Source organism: Alexandromys fortis, unplaced genomic scaffold (assembly GCF_014885135.2).
Source record: "Alexandromys fortis isolate MF-2015 unplaced genomic scaffold, M_Fortis_MF-2015_v1.1 scaffold_150, whole genome shotgun sequence".
In the NCBI taxonomy this organism is placed as follows: Eukaryota; Metazoa; Chordata; class Mammalia; order Rodentia; family Cricetidae; genus Alexandromys; species Alexandromys fortis.
Window position 1 is genome coordinate 1,199,081 of NW_026068027.1, and position 15,771 is coordinate 1,214,851.

The 15,771-nt window shown below is 48.4% G+C and overlaps 1 protein-coding gene and 1 long non-coding RNA gene across 5 annotated transcripts; one reads left to right on the plus strand and one right to left on the minus strand.

Moving 5' to 3' along the window:
• Positions 1–331: 331 nt before the first annotated feature.
• On the minus strand, positions 332–4,073 carry LOC126514880 (uncharacterized). The gene is made up of 3 exons (XR_007595699.1): positions 3,825–4,073; positions 3,551–3,711; positions 332–910 (listed from the first exon to the last, which is right to left on the minus strand). It is a non-coding gene; the product is annotated as an uncharacterized lncRNA (long non-coding RNA).
• Positions 4,074–4,108: 35 nt separating this feature from the next.
• Positions 4,109–11,611, plus strand: Cops7a (COP9 signalosome subunit 7A). Of its 4 annotated transcripts, none has more exons than XM_050164099.1 (8): positions 4,109–4,262; positions 4,721–4,925; positions 7,029–7,104; positions 7,296–7,384; positions 8,545–8,747; positions 9,820–9,925; positions 10,036–10,187; positions 10,358–11,169. In XM_050164099.1, exons 2-8 carry the CDS (start codon positions 4,764–4,766, stop codon positions 10,395–10,397), a joined length of 828 nt encoding a protein of 275 aa, XP_050020056.1. In that variant the 5' UTR covers positions 4,109–4,262; positions 4,721–4,763; the 3' UTR covers positions 10,398–11,169. The 4 variants fall into 4 exon arrangements, with proteins under 4 accessions (XP_050020056.1, XP_050020055.1, XP_050020057.1 ...); XM_050164098.1 differs by having other exon boundaries at positions 4,129–4,289; XM_050164100.1 differs by lacking the exon at positions 10,358–11,169 and adding an exon at positions 11,212–11,611 and having other exon boundaries at positions 4,140–4,373.
• The last annotated feature ends 4,160 nt before the right edge of the window (positions 11,612–15,771 follow it).

Sequence of the window (15,771 nt, forward strand, 5' to 3'; positions counted from 1 at the left end):
TCTGGTGTTCAGGTAGAACACTGTAAACATAATAAATCTTTAAAAAAATTTTATGAGACCCAGGCCAGCCTGGTCTACAGAGCAAGTTCCAGGACAGCTAAGGCTACACAGAAAAACCTTGTCCTGAAGAAAAAAAATTGCATGTGTATTAGTATTTTGCCTGCATGTGTGTACGTATACCGTGTGCATGTGTGTGTATGTACATCGAGTGCGTGTATGTACATTATGTGTGCATATGTACATCATGTGCACGTGGTGCCCGTGGAGGCCAGAGGAGGGAGTGTTGTTTTTTTTTTAAAGATTTATTTATTTATACAATATTCTGCCTCGATGTATGCCCGCACGTAAGAACAGAGCGCCAGATCTCAGTACAGATGGTTGTGAGCCACTATGTGGTTGCTGGGAATTGAACTCAGGACCTCTGGAAAGAGCATCCAGTGCTCTTAACCTCTGAGCCATCTCTCCAGCCCCAGACGAGGAAGTGTTGACTGAATTTTCTGTCCTGCCTGGTTCCCGCAGTCGTCAAGTCCCAAAGAAACACACAGAGGTCTACATTAATCATAAACTGATTGGCCTATTAGCTCAGGCTTATAATTAACTCTTATAACTTATATTAACCCATAATTCTTGTCTGTGTTTGCCACGTGGCTTGGTACCTTTTTCGGCGAAGCAGTCACTTCTTGTTTGCTCTGTGTCTGGGTGACGACTGCAGACTGAAACTTCCCTCTTCCCCAAATTCTTGTTGCCCCGCCTATACTTCCTGCCTGGCTACTGGCCAATCACCATTTATTTAAAATACAAGTGACAGAGTACAGACCATTGTCCTACAGCAAGGGGGCATCAAAACCCTCTGGAACTGGAGTTAGACAGCTCCGCTGACATATTGGTGCTGGGACAGAACCCAGGAACTCTGCAAGAATAGAGAGTGCTCTTAACCACTGAGCCATATCCCCCATGATACCATTCTTAAAACTCTTTTTCTTTTACACCTTGCATCTAATCCATTTGCAAATAATGTTCCCTCCACTTTTAAATTCAGAATCTGGCTATTCATTTCTACTGCTTCCGCTTGGTCCATATCATTGTCATCGTTCACCCAAACACTGTAGTTGATCTGTTTCTGTCTGTATAGCTATCACAATAGTAGTTTAAAATTTTTGTAATACCCATGTGTAGATTAAAGTGTGAGCTTTAATCTCAGCACTACGGAGGCAAAAGCCGGTGGATTTCTGTGAGTTAGAGAATAGCCCACTGTACATAATGAGTTCCAGGACAGTCAGAGCTACATAGTGAGACCCTCAAAAAAATAAATAAATAAAAATAAAAAAAGACCCCATAATATTATTTGGACATAAATCTGTGGGGTTCTTTTCTTTAAAAAACTACTTACTTGCTGGTTGGTGGTGGCGGCACATACCTTTAATCCCAGCATTCCAGAGGCAGAGGCAGGCGGATCTTTGGGAGTTCGAGGCCAGCCTGTTCTACAAGAGCTAGTTCTAGGACAACCTCTAAAAAAAGCTAGAGAAACCCTGCCTTTAAAAACAAAAAACAAACACAATGGGTGGTGGTGGCACAGGCCTTTGATCCCAGCACTTGGGAGGCAGAGGCAGGCAGATCTCTGGGAGTTCGAGGCCAGCCTGGTCTACAAGAGCTCGTTCCCGGACGGGCACCAAAGCTACAGAGAAACCCTGTCTCGAAAAACAAAAAAACAAAACAAAAACAAACAAACAGGGGCTAGAGAGATGGCTCAGCGGTTAAGAGCATTGCCTGCTCTTCCAAAGGTCCTGAGTTCAATTCCCGGCAACCACATGGTGGCTTACAACCATCTGTAATGAGGTCTGGTGCCCTCTTCAGGCCTGCAGACATACACACAGAATATTGTATACATAATAAATATTAAAAAAAAACCTACTTACTTCCCTTTAATCCTAGCACTTGGGAAACAGAGGCAGGCAGATCAATGTAAGTTCAAAGCCAGCCTGGCCTGCAGAGCAAGTTCCAGGACAGCAAGGGTTGTTACACAGAGAAACCCTATCTCAAAAAACAAAAAAGGAAAAAAAAAAAAAACAACCAACCAAACACTACATACTTTCATTTTGCTTCTCATAAGTGTATATATGTATACCACATGTATGTCTGGTGCCTCGTGGCCCATTCAATTACCTGAAACTAGAGTTACAGGTGCCTGTAGGTGCTAGGAATCAAACCCAGGTCTTCTCCAAGAACAAGTGTTTTTAAATTCTGAATCAGCTCTCTAGCCCTAGGATTACTTTCTTGACTAATGATTTATGGGGTAGGGCCTGGCCCACTGTGGGTGATAACAGCACTGGGCAAGAAGTCCAGGAAGGGTGCAAGAAAGGTGTTGAATGTGAGCCCTGAAAGCAGCATCCTCACGGTGTCTGTTCATCTGGACACTAAGCCAAATAAATTCTTTCCTCCTCAAGTTGTTTTGATTCCGAGGCCAGCTTGAGCTACAGTGTGAGAGACCCTGTTTAAAAAAAAAAAAAATTCTTAATCTCGGGTGGTGGTGCACGCCTTTAATCCCAGCACTCGGGAGGCAAGGCAGGTGGATTCCTGAGTTACAGGCCAGCATCTGCATAGGAAATTTACATAGGAAATTTCAGGATAGCCAGAACTACTACATAGTGAGAGTGTGTCTCAAAACAGACAAGCAAAATCCTTGCAGAAATCCTAGAAGGCAAAGCCAGATGTACTGGTACACATCTGTAATCCCATCACTCGGGAGGCAAGGCACAAGAATAGAAAGTTCATAGAATGACCTTGTACCTTGAGAGAGTATCAGAGACCTAGAGATACAGGCTTTCAAAGTAACCTGTGAGACAAAGGAACACAGAATCCAAGTGCATGCGTGTCTGATTCCAGCATTCCCTAAAGAATGCGAGGCATTACATGTTTGTAATCTAGCACTTGGGAGGCTAAAACAGTATCTTAGGTTCAAAGGCAGACTGGGCTATAGAGTTCCAGGCCAGTGTGGGTTATATATTGATCTGAGAGTGTTGGGGAGAGGGAGAGAAAAGGATTAGGACAGAGGGCAACAGGAAGGAGAAATGAGAAGTAATCTGATTCTTGATTCGCCTTAAACCACCTGTTCAAAAACAACTTGAAAGCCAGGCAGTGGTGGGGCGCGCCTTTAATCCCAGCACTTGGGAGGCAGAGGCAGGGGGATCTCTGTGAGTTCAAGGCCAGCCTGGTATACAAGAGCTAGTTCCAGGACAGGTTCCAAAGCTACAGAGAAACTGTGTATCGAAATTCAAACGCTCAAAATATAACTTAATGATTACGTGTGGTAACCACAACCAAAAGTCTGGTCACGCAGTACAGCTCTGAAAATTTAACGAAAGAAAACCTGACCAATACACCCCACTCCCTTACTATTTGGGGTTTTGTTGTTTCCTTTTGGGACAGGTTCTCACATAGCCCAGGAACTTGCTATGTAGCTGAGGCTGGTTTTGAACTCCCGATCCCCCTGCCTCTCTACCTCACAAATGCAAGGAGAGGAGGCATGTGCCACCAATCCCAGCTCCTTTACCTTTTAAAAGTTTTTCTTTTTCTTAAAAACACGAGTGGTTGGGGCTGGAGAGATGGCTCAGCGGTTAAGAGCATTGCCTTCCAAAGGTCCTGAGTTCAATTCCCAGCAACCACGTGGTGGCTCACAACCATCTGTAATGAGGTCTGGTGCCCTCTTCAGGCCTGCAGACATACACAGAATATTGTATGCATAATAAATAAATAAATAAATAAATAAATAAATAAATAAATAAATAAATAAATCTTTTTTTAAAAAACACGAGTGGTTGAGCTACCTAAACTATGACTACCGCTAATTTCGTCGCATTTTCCTCCTCTCTCCATATATATTGCGTCTTCTCGCCTGCCACTGAAGCTCAAGTCGCCGCAGAGACTTCGTGCCGCCCTCTCCCCTCCTGCAGCACCCGAGCGGCCCGCGACCCAGGATCTCCCCCGAGCTGGGGTTTCCTCAGCGCCCCGCTTGCACCGCTCTGACACCCATAAATCTTATCTACAGAGCGGAAGAGCGCACGTTCCCGGGCCGTCGGAAAGCGGAAGCAGTCCACAGCCGCCGGGAACCCGCCTCCCGAAAGCGGAAGTACGGCCATAGAAGCTGGCCGGAGACGCGGGCGGCTAGAGCGACCCTGCGGGAGGCCGCAGGAAAGACTGGCAGCAGCTGCCGGAGGTGACGGAGCGGCCGCCCCGCCCCTTGCGCTGGAAGACGAGGCTTCCAGGTAGCCGCCGCCGCAGTCTGTTCCAGGGTACGACCCGGCCTTGGGCGCGGACCCGCCGTTCCGGGGCTGCCGCTTTAAGGGAGGGTGGAGCCACTAGTGAGGAGTGTGGAGGTGAGGTCACGTGGTTGCGGGCACGTGCAGGACACGAGTTCAGAGCTGGGGGTGCGTCGTCGTTGGGGTGGACACCATGTGCCACCGCTTCCCTCACCGCCTATTCTGTTTTGGGGCTCAATGGGGTGCACGTGGTGGGGTTTGGGATTAGGCCCCGGATTGGGGGACAGGGTGGGCGTGGCGGACTTTAAGGAACCCTAGAGTTGAGTTTTAGACCCCCTTGACCTGATTTCTCAGTGCATTTGTGCCTTAGTGCCTCTGGAGTGCATGCAGTTCCCTGCCCTTGAGCTGAGCAGGTCCTGACAGCGCCCAGGGACCTTTAGCTTCACGTTCCTCTTCCCTTGCAGCTCCAGACAACTTGAAGCCAGAGCCCCGCACCTCGGTGCAGCCATGAGTGCCGAGGTGAAGGTGACAGGGCAGAACCAGGAGCAGTTTCTGCTCCTGGCCAAGTCGGCCAAGGGGGCAGCGCTGGCCACACTCATCCATCAGGTGCTGGAGGCCCCTGGTGTCTACGTGTTTGGGGAACTGCTGGATATGCCCAATGTTAGAGAGGTGGGTTGCTTGCGTGGGGAGTCCACGGAGAACCTTGGGCCTGAAGTTTCTTTTAAGCGTGGGCCTGTTTTGTAATCAGTAACCAAGCAGGTGAACAGGGTACTGATAATTAACCATCAATCAAATAAAGGTCTGCGCTTCTCTTTGGAGACTGGGGATCTATAAACTTAATGCCCCTCCCTTTGTACACACACTTTTTGAGATGGGGTTTCACTGTGAAGGCTTGACTGCCCTAGGCTGGTGTCAGTCACCGCCTGGCTTGCCGTGGGACTCGTGACAATCTTCCTGCCTGTGCCTTGTGCAGAATTTAAATTTTTTGTTATTTAAAAACGTGGAACATTTCTCGAACTTGAGTGTCATATACCACCACCACCCAGCTGGATTTTTAAGTTTTAGGCAAAAGAGCAGGTCATTCAGGATGCTACTTGTAAGTTCCAGCTTTTCCACCAGTGTGATACCTTTTAATAATGTCACCAGCAGGGTGGTGGTGGTGCACACCTTTAATCCCAGCACTCAGGAGTCAGAGGAAGGTAAGTTCGAGGCCAGCCTGGTCTACAGAGTGAGTTTTAGGATGGCCCGGGCTGTTTCACAGAGAAGCCCTGTCTCAATAAACAAAAACAAAAATCATGTCACCTTGATCAGAGAAACCATATTAAAAGGCTCAGTTTTCTCTTAAAAATGGTGACAAGAAGCTGGAACATAACTCCACTGATAGAATGCTTGCCTACTTACTGTGCATGGGACCTCAGGGTCCGTTTCAGAACTTGGGGTGCTAAGGCAAGGGCATCACAAATTTTAGGCCAGCCTGGGCAACTTAGACTCCACCTCAAAAAGGAGTAGGGATGTAGCTCAGTGAAAGAGCCTTGTCTGTAGTATGCGAGGCTCTCTATGGGTTGAATTCTCAGAACTGAAAAAGGAAAAACTTTGCCGGTGGTGGTGATGCATGCCTCAATCCCAGCACTTGGGAGGCAGAGGCAGGTGGGTCTCTGTGAGTTCAAGGCCAGCCCTGATCTACAGAGAGAGTTCCAGGACAGGCACTAAAGCTACACAGAGAAACCCTGTCTCTTGAGAGAAAAGAGAGAGAGAGAGAGAGAGAGAGAGAGAGAGAGAGAGAGAGAAAAGCCTAAGAAGCAGTGTTCCTCACAGTTACAGAAGCAAAATTGTGGGAAAGTCTAAAATCTCCTAAAAATAGAAAGAATAAACATATTATCATGTTACCCCCCCAAGTGTCCCATATACTAATTCATTTAAGGTAGATAATGAGAAAATCACTCTGAACACAGCAGAGAACCACTCACAGAAATGACCGAGCAAACAGATTGTCCATGCTGTGGCCCCAGCCTGTGTCCTGAGAGGCTGATAGCAGGGTGTGGCTAAACCGAGCTGTTTTAGAAGGCCTGTGGTTGAACCGGAGGATGTAATGGTTTTTGGTTGCTGTTCCATAGACAACTGGCTATCTTTTGTTCCTGATTTTATCTACAGTGAACTAAGTTGAGGAAACAGTTCCCAATTGCCTAACAGTGTTTAGTATTCTGCAAAGTGCAAGCTACCAGGCTTGCCCTTCAAGCTTGTATTCAGTTAAAGAGATCAGATAAGTGGATGAAAATGGGCAAGTCGGTTATTTAGCAAGCGTTTACTTCGAGGGCCATGGCTCTGCTGCATCCTTGTAGGCCAGCAGATGCTGGGGCTGTAGCCTTGTTAAAAGGTTCTGTTCAGTGAGAGTCTGCATGGATGCCGTGCCAGAGTGAGTGAGGGGTGGTATGAAACTAGTGGATGATGTATGACCCTCTCACTGAGGACGGTCTGAAACAGGTCACAAATCTGTGACCTCTGGGGGCCAAAATAGAGTAATTTATAATGTCTGATGTCTGCGTGTGATCCTCTGAACACTGAATGTTTTCAACCCTGATTTAGAGTAAGAATTCAATGTGTAGCATGTCAAAGGGCTAGAAGTAGAAGTGAGTGAGCCCATAGAGCAAGGGTGTATATTTGGAGACATAGAGAAAGCCTCTTGGTGAACCAGGATAGGTTTTTTTGAAGGACGGGGTCAACAAGTTGAGTTCCAAATAGGTCCTTCCTGTCACTTCCCTTATGTTCTTGCAGTTGGCAGAAAGCGACTTTGCCTCCACCTTCCGGCTGCTGACAGTGTTTGCCTATGGGACCTATGCTGACTACTTAGGTAACTAGGGGCTGGAGCCGTCATGCTGTGGGGGCAGGAGAAGGGTGGCTTCTGAAGAGACCTGGAAGAAACTCTTGGGGTGCCCTACTTAGATGCCATAAGTGAGCCGGGCAGCCTAAGATCGTGATGGTGCAGAAAACTTGGAAGAAACTGCTAATAATAAGACTTCTGGGCTTCTGTTCCTTTCCTAGCTGAAGCCAGGAATCTTCCCCCACTTACCGAGGCTCAGAAGAATAAGCTTCGACATCTCTCAGTTGTCACTCTGGCTGCCAAAGTCAAGGTAAGTGACAGTCCTGAAGCCTGCCATCCTATTGTCTGTTCCTGGGAGAGCCATTGACCTCCCTCTGGCTCGGTCAGTACCAATGCTCCATTACTGCAGTCAGTTAGGGGTGATAGTCTCTTAGTGTGGACCTGAGTTCTAAGTCATCATCTCTTGTGTTTGGTGTCAGACTAGCCACCAGGACAGTGTCCTGTTTATCACCATACAGAGTTCTAGGGCTCAGAGCTGGAGATGGGGTTCTTCTTCCATGAAGCAAGCACCAGGCTTCTGTTTGCTAAACTAAGACGTGTGTATCTCAGAAGTATCCCTGTGGTCGCAGCCTTTTGTCACAGTACATCATGTCTCCCTAGTCATCTCTCCCACTTGCTCACTAGAATTGAGCCCTGGTGATTTTTGCTGGAGTCAGGCTCATAGTTGTGGATGCCTTGACTAAGTCTGTGTGCTAAGCACAGTAACTCCAGACCCCTCCTATGATCCTCTGATGTAATACAATACCCTTAGCTACTGCCAAAGAAATGGCACCAGGAAGATGTCATACTCTGGCTGTGCTGTAGAAGGTGAGGGCTAGTAGGAGAGCATCTGTCATATGTTTTAAGAGGGTCTTTTTTTAAAAAATATTTATTTATTTATTTATTGTGTATACAATATTCTGTCTGTGAGTGTGTCTGCAGACCAGAAGAGGGCACCAGACCTCATTACAGATGGTTGTGAGCTACCATGTGGTAGCCGGGAATTGAACTCAGGACCTTTGGAAGAGCAGGCAATGCTCTTAACCCCTGAGCCATCTCTCCAGCCCCTAAGAGGGTCTTTTTTGAGTCTGGTGTTGTGTCTCATGTCACCTGAGCACTTAGGAGGCTGAGGCAGAAGGATTAGTGTGAGATCAAGTCTAGCCTGTACTACATAGTGAGTTCCAAACCAGCCTGGGCTGTAGCATGAGAACCTGTGTCAAATACCAGAAAAGAAAAGAAAGAAAAAAGGGTATTCTTTTTTGCTGGTGTTCTTGGGATGGTACCACGTCTTGCTTTAGAACTAACTTTTTCTAGGAAATGGTTTAAGGTTAGGAGATGAAGGCAGGTGGGACTCGGCCTTGTGGGGAAAAGAGGAGAGGATTATGGAAAGACCTTCCCTGCTTTTGAACCCTTGTCTGCTCCTGGCCCCAGTGCATCCCATATGCAGTGTTGCTTGAGGCTCTTGCCCTTCGGAACGTGCGCCAACTGGAAGACCTTGTGATTGAGGCTGTGTATGCCGATGTCCTTCGTGGCTCCCTGGATCAGCGCAATCAGCGGCTGGAGGTTGACTACAGTATTGGGCGAGACATCCAGCGCCAGGACCTCAGTGCCATTGCCCGAACCCTGCAGGAGTGGTGAGAACTTGTCAGGCCTTGACTGCTTCCTTATACAAGAAGGAGAGCACAGGGCTGGGCTGCAGAGGGTTAGCCCAAGAGGAGAGAAAGAGACCAGCACTTTCCTCCAGAGGCTTCCGAGGGAACAAGCTTGACAGGGATGCTGGGTGCTAAGAGGCAGGATTGTTGGGGCAGTAATTGGGGAAGGGAAAGGGAGCGGTGCTCTTGAGGTTTCTTAGTGGGAGGCTATTGCTGTCATAGGCTGAATTTAGTACAGTGGCACATAGCACCATGGGTTATGGGTCTCTGTCTCCTTTTCTTTTTTGTATCCCTGTCTAAATATATTATGATCTCGCTGTGTATCCCAAAATCCTCTGCCTCTTCTTCCCAGTATTGAGATTACAAGCATGCACCGTTGCACACCACCGTGGCTGGCACTCCTGTTTCGTGTGTGGTTCCTACCCTCATCTTTTTGTTGTTGTTTGAATTTTAGTTTATCATTTTTAGCTGTGTGTGTGTGTGTGTAGTAGAGGGGTGGGTGTGCAGATGAGTGCAGGTGCTCACAGGGCCAGAGGTGTCAGATCCCCTGGAATTGATGGTTGTGAGTCACCTGGTGTGGGTGCTGGGAATCGACGCAGGTTCTCTGGAAGAACAATACATGTTCTTTATCACTGAGCCTTTTCTCCAACACCCCCGGTCCCACCCACATTGTATGTATCACTCAACTTTCTTATCCAACTCCAGGGTTTTTGCAATGAGAATCTGTCGGAGCTGCTCCCCAGGTGCCCTGGTGAGGGCTCCCAGCTTAGGCCAGGGTTTCGAGTCCCCCTCAGAGGCTTGCTCTTGAGTTTCTTTTTTTTTTTTTTTTGGTTTTTCGAGACAGGGTTTCTCTGTGGCTTTGGAGCCTGTCCTGGAACTAGCTCTTGTAGACCAGGCTGGTCTCGAACTCACAGAGATCCGCCTGCCTCTGCCTCCCGAGTGCTGGGATTAAAGGCGTGCGCCACCACCGCCCGGCTGCTCTTGAGTTTCTTTATTGAGTCTGTGGCCACAGCCCTCTTCTGCTGACACCTTTCATCTGCCATGGTTCCCACAGGTGCGTGGGCTGTGAGGTTGTGCTGTCCGGCATCGAGGAGCAAGTCAGCCGTGCCAACCAGCACAAGGAGCAGCAGCTGGGCCTGAAGCAGCAGATCGAGAGTGAGGTAAGCAGGCAGGGATTCCTGGCTTGTGCACAGGGGCTGGGATGTGGATAATCAGGACCTGTCAGGTTCTGGAACCTGCTTTGCTATCCCCATTCCTTTCATCCTGATAGGTTGCCAACCTTAAAAAAACCATTAAAGTTACAACAGCAGCAGCAGCTGCGGCCACTTCTCAGGATCCTGAGCAGCACCTGACAGAGCTGAGAGAACCAGCTCCTGGCACCAACCAGCGCCAGCCCAGCAAGAAAGCCTCAAAGGGCAAGGGGTGAGCCCGTGTGGGGAGCCACTTGTTTCTGGGTACCTCACTCTTACCTTGGGGACCTCAGCCTGGCTGCTCCACTTGCTTTAGTCATTTGCATGGGGCTGGGAGTGGGGGGTGTCCTCCAGGAATTAGGGGATCCCTTGCATCCCCTCTCTCTCTCTTCCCCTTGCCAGACTCCGAGGGAGCGCCAAGATTTGGTCCAAGTCGAACTGAAAGGACTTGTTTCTTCCCTGGGAATGTGGGGTCCCAGCTGCCTACCTGCCTACCCCTTAGGAGTCCTCAGAGAGCCTTCCTGTGCCCCTGGCCAGCTGATAATCCTAGCTCATGACTTTTCATCTCCTCCACCCCCAAGCATAAGCCACACCCTCTGTAGGGAGAAGGCCAGTACAGGTCACGTTTGGTTGGTACTTCTGTGTTCCATTTCCTCTTCCTGCCACGCTTGCTGTCATCTTCACTCACACTGTTGGTGCCCATTTCCCATGTCATTGAGCAGGTTGGCAGGCCTATGGAGGGTGCTGGCTCTTCACCACCCACAGGTGTTCTCTATCACGCCTACCCCTGCATGCCTAATCTGCAGTTCCTCCTCCCTCCCTGTGCCTATTGGGCTGCATCTGAAAAGCCATGGGGAAGGGTGTCCTCCACCTTCATCCCAGCCTTAGAGTTCTGGGAGTGGCCGATGCTTTGGTCCCAGAACCCATCACACTACAGTTGTTTCTTGTCCTCCCTTGTCTCCTTGGGTCTGGGAGTACTGCTTCAGCGACCCCAGAGCCTGAGAACAGCTATTTTTGAGAAGTTAAGAAATGGTTCTTTGTTAACTAATCATCTTAGGAAACCCAATGGAAATACTGGAAAGATTTATATCTCTTCTTGTGATTTTGGTGGGGAAGAGAATATAGATTGTATATTTAAAAAAAGGTATATATGAATAGGTCTATATATAACATGACACAGAAATAAATCTATGAGAAATCTGTGTACAAAAAATGCCGGGAACTGGGCCTCTTCTGTCTTTGATGTTTGTTAACAGGGAGAAGACTAATCCCCAGCCCCTCTAAAGCCGAGTGCTGGAAAGTGAAAGGAACCAGATACTGTTTGCAGACTCCTGGCTAGCAGCCGGGAGGCAGACCCTGGGCAGGTTGCTCCTACCTCAGCCCATGCTCAGAAGTAATGGGCGCCTACTGAGCACCACCATGTCCTAACAGTGGAGCTGAGGACTGACCGCCACTGTCCCTACGCCCAAGGACCCGCAGTGTAGGTACTGAGCACCACCATGCCCTAACAGTGAGGCTGCAGACTGACCGCCACTGTCCCTACGCTCACGGACCTGCAGTGCAGTCTGTTCCTTTCACCTCAGAATCACAAGGGGAGGTGTTGGTAGTGAACTTGAATTTTCACATTGAAAACACATAAAACTTATTAGCTTTGTTGGTCTTTGGCCCTTTTGTTTCCCAAGAAGTATGGCAGGAGGTCGGCCTAGAAGCGCTGCTTGCTTCCTAGAGGTGGGGGTGCTGTCGAAGGTGGGCGATCGAACCCTCACTCGAGTGTGAAGTGCTGTCTTTGAAGGGCCTAGTGGGTCTTGGTAACTGGGCCTGTGCTGTTCTCTAGCTGGGGATTTAGAATGATTTTCCTTTTTTCTTCTGTTTTGGACAGCATCTGTGTATGTAGCCCTGGCTGTCCTGGAACTCCTGTGTTGAGCAGGCTGGCCTAGACTCAGAGATGCACCTGCCTCCATCCCTAGAATGCTAAGAATAAAGACAGGTGTCATCCTGCCTGACTACAGACAAATTGCTCTTACTGCTTAAACTAGCAGTCACTGGGCCGGACAGTAGGGGCACAGTCCTTTGTTTTTTGTTTGTTTGGGGGTAGAGACAAGTCTTGTGCATTTCAGGCTAGCCTTGAACGGCCTTGAATTTAGGGTCCTCCTGCCTCCAGCTGAGTGCGTGTTCACCACTCTCGGTTTCTCAGCTTCACCCTAGATAAGCAAGCTGCTTGACTCTCTTGCTTCTGAAATAAACCTTTTTTTGTCCCAGACCTTCTAGTGTACAGAAGGTGCCAGTTTCTGGTGTTCTGAGCCTGTCCTCTGACCCCTACCCATGCCCCAGCTTTTCCCTTGGAACTTAGTTGTCTCCTTTTGTGAAGGCCGGTTCCAGACCACTGCTTCTGCATTCAACATTAACAGCTCTGAAGTGCCAACACAGCTTTGAACTGCAGGGAAGCGGGGAGGGAGGGGGGACGGGTTGGGGGTGGGGGGGGACATGGACACAACACGCACCATTCCTATCCCCCAGGACACAGTAGTGCAGCGTGGATTTGAGGCACTGAGAGCTCCTGTTTTAAATCATAAGGGAAGGGAAATGATTGTAGGCAGAGTGAGGGCTCAGTTTTGTTTCTTTTTGTTTTGTTGTGTTGAGACAGCATTCCTCTGTGTAGCCCTGACTGTCTTTGGATCTCTGTAGACCAGCCTGGCCTCAAATTCACAGAGATCTCCTTGCCTCTGCCTCCCAGGTGCTGAATTAAAGTGTGTCATTATGCCTCTTGAGGGCTTGGTTTTTAATCATGAAATTTGTTCAAAGGTTAAGGATTCCATGTGCTCAGGGTACATGGAGTCCTAAACAAGCATGCCACCTGCCCGGATACTCAAATGTACTGACCCCTCCTGTGCTGCAGCCCTAAGTCATGAAACACGGCAAATGAGCATGCCAGAGGCTGGAGGGAGACATGGCTGAGTGGCTAACATCTCTGCTCTGCAAGCTTGAGGGACTGGGTTCAGACACCTGGAATCCACTGTAGATCCTGGGGGGCGGGGGTGACTGCAACCCAGTGCTTCCGGGAGATGAGCCCTGAAGACTACCCTGACATTCATGGGCCAGCTAGTTGGGCATTCACGGGGAGGGAGGCAGGGTTCTGCCGAGAAACCCACTTTCAAATGAGGTGGAAGGTCAGGACTGACACCTGTCACCTAAGGCTGCCCTCTGACCTCCCAGACTCTCAGACTTAGCAGGTGAACCCAGACTTAGCAGGTGAAGCCAGGCAGGTGCAATGGTATATCCTTTTTCCAGCTTGGAAGGCTGAGGCAGGAAGCTCTCAAGTTCAAAGCTAGTCTGAGCTACATGTTAAGGTCCTCAAAAAAATAGAAGAGCTGGGGCTGTATAGCTCCTTGCTAGGGTATTTACCTACTGCTCCCAAGACCGTGATTTTGATCCATAGTGCTACCACCCTGTGTGATATGTACCCATTCCCTTGAGCTGGAAAAGAGGGCTCAACATGTAAGGGTCTCTTGCCTCCAGGTCTGATAAAACCATGAGTTCATGCTGGGCGGTGGTGGCGCACACCTTTAATCCCAGCACTTGGGAAGAAGAGGCAGGTGGATCTCAGTGACTTTGAGGCCAGCCTGGTCCATAAGAGTTAGTTCCAGGACAGCTAGGGCTACACAGAGAACCTGACTTGGAAAAAAAAAAAAAAAGTTCGATCCCTGGACCCCGCATGGAATAAGAGGAATAACTACTGCAGATATCCCCATGTGTGTGAAACCGAAGTTCTTGAAGGCAAATGGTAGGTATAGATTAGACCATGCCTAGTCTGTTTTTCCTTTGCTTGTTATATTTGTAGTTTTAAATTTTTAATGTAGAAAAGTGTTTGCATTTGTGTCTGTGTATCAAGGGGGCGGGGGCTGCAGAGGGCATCAGATCCCCTGGAACTGGATTTACTTAAGGTTCTGAGCTACCACGTGGATGCTGGGAATCAAACCTGGGTCCTCTGCAAGGACAGCCTGTGCTGTTGCTCGGGAGTCATCTCTCCAAGCCTTAAAAACCTTGAAATTTTAAAAATGAAATAGAAATTAGCTCACAGAGGTTTGCATGGGCTCTTTCATCCTCAGCTCTGCTTCTACTCTGTGGTATGGAGATTACTTCCCAGCCCACCCTCTGCTCAGTTTAGTTTGTTTTGGTTTTTGGAACCAGGGTTTCCTGTAGCCCAGTTTTGGCCCAGAACATAACTGTGTAGCTGAAGGTGATCTTGAATTCCTGGGATTACAGGTGTGCACCATCATACATACCTATGGGATCTTGCTACTTAGTAGAGATGCCCTGTGTACTATTTATTGAATGCAATAGAGATCAGACATTCACAGAGGCTGGAGAGATGGCTCAGTTGTTAAGAGTACATAATTCTCTTGCACTGAACCCTAGTTATATTCCCAGCCTCCAAAGTAGATGGCTTACAACTGTCTCTAACTTGAGCTCCGTTAAGATTTGATTGGCATCTGCATTCCCTTGAACATACCCATACACAGATGTACACATATCCACAGTAAAAAGAACTCAAGAAAATCCCATGAAATCCATACATAAGAAGGCTACTAAAGGGGCTGGAGAGATGGCTCAGAGGTTAAGAGCACTGACTGCTCTTCAGGTGCTCTTCCAAAGGTCCTGAGTTCAATTCCCAGCAACCACATGGTGGCTCACAACCATCTGTAAAGAGGTCTGGCGCCCTCTTCTGGCCATCAGGCATACACACAGAATATTGTATACATAATAAATAAATATTAAAAAAAAAACTCATAGTTCCCGGGCGGTGGCGCACGCCTTTAATCCCAGCACTCGGGAGGCAGAGGCAGGCGGATCTCTGGGAGTTCGAGGCCAGCCTGGTCTACAAGAGCTAGTTCCAGGACAGGCACCAAAGCTACAGAGAAACCCTGTCTCGAAAAACCAAAAAAAAAAAAAAAAGGGCTGGAGAGATGGCTCAGTGGTTAAGAGCATTGCCTGCTCTGCCAAAGGTCCTGAGTTCAACTCCCAGCAACCACATGGTGGCTCACAACCATCTGTAATAAGGTCTGGTGCCCTCTTCTGGCCTATTGTATACATAACGAATAAATAAATATTTGGGCTGGAGAGATGGCTCAGCGGTTAAGAGCATTGCCTGCTCTTCCAAAGGTCTTCAAGCATACATGCAGAAAGAATATTGTATACATAATAAATAAATAAAAAGGCACTTGTGATGATGTGACTTTGAAAAAAAAAGAAAAAAACTCATAGTAGTCTAACATCGGTGGGTAGAAGAGAGTTCAGGGATGTATATAAATTCAAGCACTGCTGCTCTGCAACAATTCAGCCTGAACTAGAGGCTTAAGGCAGCCTGCTAGCTGGGCACAGGAGTGCACGCCTGCAATCCCAACATTTGTGATGCTGAGGTAGAGTTGCTGCAAGTCTGAAGCCAGTCTGGGCTACAGAGTTCCAGGCTACTCAGAACTGTATAGCAAGTCCCTGTGACAAATCCCCAGCATACTGTGTTTGGTTGTATGGTAAGAATCTGGGTAGAGCTGAGCTGAGTTCTCACTTCAAGGTTTCTCACAAGGCTACATTTTAGGTGTGAGTCATTGGGCTGAGTGTAACTCGCTGGTGGTGCACTTGCCTGGCATGGGTTCGATCCCCCCTTCCCACAAAAGGAAAGTATTCAGTAAGGCCATGGTTCTCTCAAATGTGGTTGGCTTGCTTCTGACTCAGTGGTCAGCAGGAATCACCTCATCAGTGTCATCAGGGCACTGAGCAATGGTTAGTGGCCACTCAGGTAGCCACTGATCATCGTAAGA

Excerpts from the sequence above, each read along its gene's own strand:
- Cops7a (XM_050164099.1), top strand. The coding sequence starts at position 4,764 with ATGAGTGCCGAGGTGAAGGTGACAGGGCAGAACCAGGAGCAGTTTCTG. Across the intron at positions 4,926-7,028 it reads ATATGCCCAATGTTAGAGAG|TTGGCAGAAAGCGACTTTGC; the intron begins GTGGGTTGCTTG and ends ATGTTCTTGCAG. Across the intron at positions 10,188-10,357 it reads AAAGCCTCAAAGGGCAAGGG|ACTCCGAGGGAGCGCCAAGA; the intron begins GTGAGCCCGTGT and ends TCCCCTTGCCAG.